We start from the raw sequence: 9,427 nt of genomic DNA on the forward strand, positions 1-9,427 counted from the left end.
GTACCCCCAGTCAAGGTGTTGGCCAAGGTGGTGCCTGAGCAGCTTTCAGGTCTCCTGCCTTTTCTTCAGCTACACCCTGGGGCCCCTACCCCTCTTGTATCTAGACATGGGTCTCCTGTCCCTCCTGTTCTCCACTTGCTTCTGAGGCTGGACCCAGGCTGTGTCCCCATTTGCCTCTTTGCTGGGGCAACACCAGTATAAAATACTACAGAGCCCAGATTGACCCCCAACACCTAGCAGGACAAGGAGTGCTGTTTGGAAGGTGTCCCTGATCTGTCTTAGGGACTCTTCATTCCCTTGTCCTTATCTGGCAGAACCCATCACTGCCAAGGGACCAGAGTCCCAGACACTCTTCTGCCGAACCACCTAGGACAGGTGGCAGGTGGCTGCTCTGGGAGCTGTGCCTGAGCCCAGATAGCTTCCCTGTGGTATCTCCCCATGACTGGGGGTGCTCTGGGCTGGTGGAGTTGACACTATGCAGCAATGTCCTTTTGCCCCAGGGCCAAGCCCTCCATGTGATACACAGAGTAGTAGCACATGAGGGCCAACCTCCCAGAGAAGGAACCCAAAGAATGCAGGGTAAGGTTTCAGATAGCAGAGAGCTCAGGAGAAAGGGACTGCAGAATACTAGAGAAAACTGAATGTACTGAGATGGCAGTGCTGGTCATCGCTGCTGAGAACATTCTAAAGTCACCTTGCAGCAAACCTGTTTTCATTGAGCAGCATAGCATGTACGCGTACCTCCCTGTACTTAGAAGCAGGAGGACCAAAACATTGATGTGCCTGTTGTTGGCTAGTAGCAATACGAATGCTACTTCTCTGCCTAGACACATTTTATGTAATAAGTTGTGTCACTGTTATCAAGTAGTTCCTTTAGAAATGGCTTGTCAATCAAAAGTATCCCAGGTCCTTTTTGCCTCGAACAAAGAATGGAACAAGACAAACTAAAAACAGTGCCAAACATTTATATGAAAAGTGAAGGGTAAATGGGCATAGGAGAAAGCAACTGCAGGGTGAGGTTGGGCCAGAGATTAAGAGGATAAAAGCAAAAATGAAAGTACATGTCCTGTCTGAGAAATGCAGCACCGGTTGTGGCAGAAACTCATGCAGGGATACTTATGGCTTTTCCTTTATGGCCAATCTTTTATACTGTCCACATCTCATGGGAGCTCATGAAAAGTTCTACATACTGGGTCCTTGTGTTGCCCTTGGATCTTGTGATTGACACATCCCGCTCATTTCCCCAGCCAGCTTTGCCCCCCGCCCCATCTCCTACAACATCACTGTGGGTAATGGCAGCAGTACCAGCAAATTCAGCTACTAGAGGAATGGATGGGCTGAAGTTCCTGTCCACATACACACACGTTTGCTGGTGGGTGCACAGTGCCATTGGTGGTTGTTCCTCTTGCTGCCCATTCTGCTGCTTCCAAGTCTAGTCTGTACCTTGCTTCCTGGGCTGGTTACTTGTGTGTGGGTAAAGGCCTGGTGGCTGGGGCAGGCAGCAAGGTGGCTTTCATGAGTCTGTGTGGAGGGCTGGTGTCACACATCTAGATTGCTCTTGGTTTTTCTTTGCATATGAGCTGGAATGTCTCCAGATAAAACACAGCTGGTGATATCAGAGAGTGTCATGGAAAAGGGGTAAATGCTGTGTGAGGTTTATTTGGGGCTCTCAGCTCCTTGAAGGGTGGGTTTGTTGTTTGGCATGTTGAGAGATTTCTAAAGATCACCCAGGTGAAGAGAAATGCTGTGAGAGAAACAGCCCCTCAGGTTCCCTTCATTACTCCTGGAATTGGTTTTAACTGAGTAACCGGACTGTTGCTTTGCTGTCATTTGTGCCTGTTTTGGACAGAGTCTTTCTCGGGCTGCTGAGCGTAGTAGAACCTGCCTGTGTCTCCCGCCTTCCCTCTGTGAGTCGGAGAAACATCAGCCCAGACTCCAGAGAGGTCTTGGTGAGCCCCTATAAAAGGATCACTGTGTTTGAATTGTTGGCTTTAAGACTAAATATGGGCCTATTCCTTGGCCTCCTTGAAGATTTTCCACCTGCATTTGAACAGCATCCCACTCATTTTCCTCATGAGGGAAGTGAAAACACTTCTTCAGATCCTTCTGACACCAAAGACAGTCTCTAACTCTCAGATAAATTTTGTTTGAAGGAGACATTTTTTTTTAACATTAGGAAAAATTGGGGCCAGGGATGTATGTAGCTCAGTGGTTCTGAGATTGAGCCCGGTACCAAAAAAAAAATTATTGAGAAAGAAAGCTTCTGTCTAAAAGAGACAAAATGGGGACCAGAAAGTGGACTGCCCCTCACGGAGACATTCTTGCAGACAGTGTTTCAAATAGCCTTATCTGAGCCCAACCTCACTGCGATCACTGGGCTTTGGAATAGTCTTGGGGATGCATCTGTGTTCTTTCACTTGGTCTTCATGATGATCTGTACCATTCTATAACAAAGTGCTTCAGCCTTGCTTCGATAACAACACCAGTATACATGTGTACAAGTGTGTAGTCTTCATGTTAAACTATTTGAGCCTCTACACCTTATTACTTTCTCACTTTAGTCTTGATGTTTTATGTGTATGTGTGCCTGGGCAATCAAGAGTTAGAACACAATGTAACAGACAAGGCCAAATGGCACATTAACTGCCATTCATGTCCTTTTCTGGCTGACCTTTATTCATCCCAGAATGTTTACAGTGGGAGCTAGGAAAGAGGGAAGAACTTTGCAGCCCATTATGTTTACTGCAAGTCAGGATTGTTTCCTTGTTAATAATCTGGGGAAAATCAGATTAAAATTTTCCATTTGAGTGGAAAAATTACAGTGAAAACAGCCCATTTCTCCAGAAGCTAATTTAACCAGACAGCCTCAACAACAGGAACACCCATAGCACATAGAAGCCTTTGATGACAGCTGGAGAAGCTCCATTCTAGTAGTAGTTCTTGCCAAGCTCCCCATATAGTCATTAGCATATGCAGATCTATTTGTAGGGAAGAGTAGAGCATTTGCTTACACCCCTCCATTTCCTACATGGTAGCCCTGTTAACCCCTTGGCTTGGGGAGGAGCTGGTGCCACAACACTGGCGCACAGGGCTTGCACATACCCAGGAAACCCCAGAATCCATGAGTACTCAAGTCCCTTATCTAAAATAGCGTAGTACAGATTTACAAACTCAATTTGTTCAAGAGGCCTGGTTGTAACCCAAGTCAGCCAGTTCAAGGCTCAGGCTCTACACAGTCTTCAAAGACCCTCTCCTGTATATATAGGCAGATCTCAGTGTCCTTAGACATTGGCCCAGGATTTCTCAATTAACCCCATACAAGAAAGGCTGTTGTAATGTTCCTTCCAGAACTCTTTAAGGGTTAAATCTGTATCTGAGACCATCTAGAAGCACAAGTGGCCTGCATTCAGATTGTAACCCAAGTTGTTCATATGACAGGCCAGGCATATCTCAAGGGTCCACTGTATTTCAATATAACCTATGTCCATCCTCCATGTGCCTTAAATCCTATGTAAATTACTTATGCTTATACAGTGTTAATGCTGTGTGGGTCATTGTTACACTGTGTTCTTTTTTCTTTTTTTTCTTTTTTTTTTTTTGTACCAGGGATCAAACCCGGGCCCTTGAGCTTGCGAGGCAGGTGGCGAAACCACTGAACCAAATCCCTGGTCCCTGTTGTACTGTATTCTTTAGAGAATGGTGACAAGAGAAAAATCTGTACATGCTCGGTACAGGTGCAAGTTTTGTGTTTTCTTCTGTTTTGTTTTTGCCATTCTGTGGGTTAAACTCGGAGCATCCCTGAGCCCCCTTTTTTAAATTTAAATTTTTATTTAATTTATTTATTTTGGTATATTGAAACGATCTTGCTAAGTCTCCCAAGTTGACTTCAAACTCACAGTGATCTTTTTACCTCCGCCTTCTAGGTGACAGAAACACAGGTGCCCCCAGCACTTTTATTTTTTATTTTGAGGCAGGGTCTCACTAGGTAGACCATGCTGGCCCTGAACTTGTGATCGTCCTGCCTTAGCTTTCCCAAGTGTCTGCAATTACAGGTGTGCACCACCATACTCAGCAGATACAGTTGCCTTTTTTTTTTTTTTTCTTATCTGAGATTGCCTTAATGTATGAAGGGAGGACTAACTGTGTTAGAGTCCCATGCATTGGAGGCAATTGGTCAAAATATCCAGCATGGCTTCTAAAGCCCTACACGTTAGTATTAGGTAGGCGTGCACATGATTCGGTCATGGCTAATTGAGAGAATCTAGGTAATTGAACTCAAGAAGCACTGAGCTAATATCCCCAGCCCTGTGCTAAATTTCCCAGGTTGGCCTCAAATTTATTATAATCCCAGCAGTTTGAGAGGCTAAACCAAGACGATCCCAAGATCAGACTAAGCCTGGGCAACTTTGTGACTTCATGAGATTCTTTCTCAAAAAAAAAAAAAAATTAAAAGATGGTGGGTGTGGCTCAGTGCAAGACCCTGGGTTCAGTCCCCAGAACTATAAACATAAATAATATAAAATAAAACAGTGAGCATGGTAGCACACTCCTGTAATCCCAGCACTTAGGGGGCTGAGGCAGAAGGATCGCCGTGAATTCAAGGCTAGCCTGAATTATAAAAAGATCCCATCTCAGAAAAAAAAACTATTGGGCCAGGGATTTAGCTCAGCAGCACACAGTCCTGAGTTTGATTCCCAGTACCAAAAAAAAAAAAGAAAGAAAGAAGAGAAAAACACGATTTAGGCTTCTCTATTGGGATCAGGTATAGCTCAGTGGTAGCACATTGTCCTGTCCTGCACAAGGCCCTAGGCACAACTCCAGCACCACCAGATTTTTACACTCCGGCCCCAAAAACTGCTTTTAAAATTTCAGCAATGCTCATGGTTCTATCCAGACCATAGTGTTTGAGGTCCTGAAATAGCCGCAGTGTTTCTGTGATATTTCAAAGCAGGTTATTTATCCTTTGCCGTGTGCAAGTCAGAGTGGGGCTGACTCTGAAGCCCTGCTGCTGCCCCTAGAGGACACTGAATTGGGCCGCCTCTGGTTGTCACACAGTAAAGGATCATAAGATGATGAGCTTTGGAGAGAAATCTGCTCTCCATGGATTCCAAGAATACTTGGGGTTTAGACTGGTCCTAGGGAATCTCCTGAACCCTCATTGGTCGGTCATGGTATAGAGGGCTGACAGCACTACAGAGCCTCTCTGGTGGAAGCCATGGGCAGTCATGTGTTTGGGCATCCTGGCACTCAGCCAGAGCCACCTCTTTACACGCGGGAGCTTTGTGGTGTCACTGAAGAGCAGCCTCCACCTACCTCAGTGCTGTCTAAGGCTGCCTCAAGGGCAGCAGCCATTTCAGTCATGACTTCGTGATGAAGATGGTGATCACAGTCCAGAAGGGTCATTGGCATTTCTTGTGTGCCCAAAACAGTTTAAAAGTGACAAAATACATGAATATAGAACACAGGCAAAGGTGTTTATTTGGCTTTAACTTAACTTCTTTGTCCTTCTTAGGAAAATCACATTTCTTTTAGCTCTGCCCTCTGTATAAGCTAAATCTGAGACCTGGCTGGCTGCCTGTGTAGTATTTTGGGAAGATGATGCCACCTAACCGCTCAGCAGCCATGTGGTTACCAATCCTAATTCAGAACCCTCAGGACATGTGAAACATCTTACTCATTCAACCCTGGCACTAAGCCAGTGATCTGCTTCTTTTTATGCTTGCACAGGGCAGAAACTTTGTGTATCTCTGTGTTACTTCCCTGACCACACCGTGTACTAGAAGGGAAGGCTGTGGTTGGAGTCCCCTGTTCATTTGTTCAATAGATATGTCTGTATTTTCTGCGGACTGTGAGCTAGGTGTGATGGCATGAACCTGGGATCCCAGCAGTCTGAAAGGCTAAAAATACAAGATCGAAAGTTTCAGCCCAGCCTGGACAACAGGCCACACAGTTCTTAGGTGCCTTCTGGGATCTGTTGCATCACGAGCGCATGGTAGTTTTCTGTGTTCAGGGTGATGTAAATGGTGGAATAAGGAGAGTGAGCCATTTGCTTTGTAAGAAGGTGTAGCCCTTCCCAGAAGAGAGGCTAAAGGTGGAGCATTTGTGCTGTTACAGGCCCCTGAAGGCAGAAGCTTCTGGACCCTCCCTGCTGCAGAGGGCTATGTCTGAGCCTCCCAGCTAGGGCTTGGAGCCCCCCCATCAGTGATTTGTTTCAGTAAGGTAACCATGTAAGGCGTCAAGTATTTGCTTGCCCTGTAATATTTATGCCAGGAATCAACTGGTGGGTCCTCTGTTCCTAATGAAAGGCTGCCAGGATAGAGGTGTAGGATAAGATGGTGACTTTGCTCATCTACACCATCTTTCCTTCTGTACCTCTGGCTCCCAGCTTCAGATATTTCCAGGTGACAGAAAGGAAAGGAGGAAAGGATGAGACAGGAAAAGTTGTAAACAGGGAGACAAAGCCACAAGTCTACCTTACCCCATACAAAATGCTGTTATACTAAAGGATTAAGCAGTTATAAAATGTTTTCCTGGTATTGTCATATCTCTAAGAATAAAAATAATTCACATTCAGGTGACTTCAGTAAAAGAGTCTTGTTCAGGGCATCCAAATAGGAAGGGAGGAGGTCATATTATTCCTATTTGTAGACAATAGGATTTTGTATGTGGAAAAACCTAAAGACAGAGCTGGCTGTGGTGGGCACACCTAGAACCCCAGCCACTCGACAGCCTGGGACAGGAGAGTTGTGAGGCCAAAGCCAGCCTTGGCAGCATAGCAAGACTCCATCTCAAAACAAAAACAGACAAAGGGGGACTGGGGATTTAGCTCAGTGGTTCCGGTGTCTGCCTCACAAGCACAAGGACCTGGGTTCAATCCCCAGTACCAATTAAAAAAAAAAAAAAAAACAGGCAAAAGGAAAACCAGAAAACTATTGGAAATGTTGAGTTCACAGCTTCCCAGGCACAGCTGGCAGTCATACACAGTGTTGTGGGTGCGCCACTGCAGGGTGCTGGCAGTGTCACCTCATGGGAGCTCTTGAGGGATGTCCTGCACTATATCCAGGGAGTCTGTACTGCACAGTGGGGGGTGCAGTGCCACCCTGACCTTAACAAATACCAGGATACAGGGGGGCCTTTTTCTCTTGGAGGCGTGGGAAGCAGCCCTGTGTCTCTGTTAATAGAGTTCATGGCCATGATCCATGGGGAAGTCTGGGAAGGTTTTCTAGATCCTCAGGAAGCCCCAGGCCCTCTGGACACTGTGCCTCCCCTCCTGGGATGCCAGCCAGCTGCTGGGCGTGGGAGCAGGCTGTGACTGGCTGGAGGCGGGGGCCTGGATCTTGTTCCACCACCTGTGTCCTGCTCTCCTGTGCCGGGGCTCAGGCTCTCCAGCACTGAAATGGCTTTCCCAGAGAGAGCGCACCCCGGTACCATCCCCAAGAATGAGGAGGCCCCTTGGACAGTCCCTGACGGTGTCCACCAGACTGATGGAGATGACAGAGCTGTGTCCAGACTGCAGCGCAGGCACAGTGATGTCAAAGTCTACAAGGAGTTTTGTGACTTTTATGCAAAATTGTGAGTCTTCCAGATTCCCCAGCCAATAAGAGTTTCATTCCAGTTCCAGGGGGCTTTTCCAGGATCATGAGGCAGCAGATTCCAGTGGGACAGAGCTGGGAAGAAGGGGAGCCCTCAACCTGGTGGCTCCTGTCCAGTGTCTCTACATATTGTGGGATGGGTGGTGGTGGTGAGGCTCTGCTCCCAAAATCTGTAAGGGGAAAACAGACTAATGCTTTCAAGATAAGGGGAAGATTGGGTGAAACACTGAGATTTTAATCTGTAAAGATAAACATTTTATCTGGGGAATTGTTCCACTAGTTTTTTAATCACTCAGTAAACTCTTGGGATCAGTCTTGGACCCTGCACACTGCTATACTGTGGGAGAAGAAAATTGGTTTCCTGTGAGGTAACGGTGTGCTTGAGTAAAGGAGGGCCGGGACCGAGTGGTGCATGTGCACATGCAGAAGCACATTAGGAAGTCAGGTTCCCATAACTGTGTCCCTTCCCCACCCATGTGTGTTCTCACCATCGAAACTTTTTAGAGAAAAAATGTTTATGAAAAATTAGCCAGTTAATTATAACTAATCTAATAACTGTCATTCAGGACTTTTAAAAAGCAACTTCTGGCAAAGGTAGTGTTAAATACAAAGGCACAGTTCCGAGCCAAGACAGGAGAGGAAAGGGGATGGGGAGTGGGTCAGTCAAACAGCAAGGTGGCTTCTGTTTCCCTCCCCACACCTGTTGTTAAATATTTCTTAAAAAATAATGTGTACATTATCTCCAGACCAGATTAATTTTCCTGTGTGTGGGAAATAATTCTGAGCTCTTTCTATAATGTGCCTCTCTTGCTACTTCTACTTGAATGCTAGAATTTGAACAGTCAGCTGTGTAATGAGTTGGAATAAAGAATTTGGTGGTAATAAAGCATTTGAATCTGGGACCTCTTCACCCGCTTCCCAGAGAGTTTTTATTTAACAGCAGAAGTAACAGTAAACTCATTAAATGTTGTTAAGATTAGTAAGTGGAAATATTAATGTTGTATTAAAAATTATTTTCCAAAATGAAAACATCTTGGAAGAATAGCATTGTTTTAGTTTGCAAATCTTATTAATGCCTATCTTAATAGATGATATTCTCTCATATCTGCTTCTGTCTTCTCCTGTTGTGTTGTGTTTGGATAGAGATGGAAGATGGTCTCCGTGGGATGTTATTGGGCAGCAAAGGCCATCTGGCCCCTGGAGGGCCTTGGTGCCGGTACACATTTCGGAATGCGGATGTAGGTGGGAGTGAATCAGGATAGGCTGCGTCGTTCTTTTCTAGCTTGTTTGGAGTTCCATTAAGATCACTGAAATGTGCTGAATCTTTTGATAGGACTTGGAATGTTAGCACTGTGTGTTTTAGTAGCATTGTCTGTTTTCCAAAATGATTTTTTTATGCTTTTTAAATTTTCATTCTCAAAGCAGTTGTGAGAAGTGAGAGTCACTGGGCAGATGTGGGTCTCACTATTCTTCTCCATGCAGCAATTCTGTGGACTCTGGTCGGAGAAAGGAAGAAGAGCACATAGCTCTCCAAGGCTTTGCTAAAACAGCCACAGTTCATCTACATAGAAGAAAAGATCCCCTGCTCTCCCATCCCACAGTAATTCTGAAATGGCAAAGTAGAGACTTGTTTTACTGTGAGCATTGGCCAGGATTGGCCAAGTGTGAGGCTGGCTCTTGCTTTTCTTTCTTTCCTTGGTGACGTTTTAATTCTGTATTCAAGCCTACTAAATAAAGTTGAGTTTTGCTTGATATGAAATTATGAAACTGGGATTCCTTCCTTCCTTCCTTCCTTCCTTCCTTCCTTCCTTCCTTCCTTCCTTCCTTCCTTCCTT

At 45.5% G+C, this 9,427-nt stretch overlaps 1 protein-coding gene across 7 annotated transcripts in view; it reads left to right on the forward strand.

Moving 5' to 3' along the window:
* Positions 1-9,427, forward strand: part of Lims1 (LIM zinc finger domain containing 1) — a 106,935-nt gene that overhangs the window by 81,154 nt on the left and 16,354 nt on the right. For 3 of the 7 annotated variants that reach the window (XM_010609946.1, XM_033761747.1, XM_033761746.1), the window contains exon 1: positions 7,382-7,572. The exons of the other annotated variants lie outside the window; for them this stretch is intronic. In XM_010609946.1, the coding sequence (XP_010608248.1) occupies positions 7,397-7,572 (176 nt within the window). In that variant the 5' untranslated portion in view covers positions 7,382-7,396. Of the gene's footprint in view, positions 1-7,381; positions 7,573-9,427 lie in introns of those variants that run through there. 7 annotated transcript variants of the gene reach the window in all.

Source organism: Fukomys damarensis, unplaced genomic scaffold, assembly GCF_012274545.1.
Source record: "Fukomys damarensis isolate Sample0158 unplaced genomic scaffold, DMR_v1.0_HiC HiC_scaffold_9, whole genome shotgun sequence".
Lineage (NCBI taxonomy): Eukaryota > Metazoa > Chordata > Mammalia > Rodentia > Bathyergidae > Fukomys > Fukomys damarensis.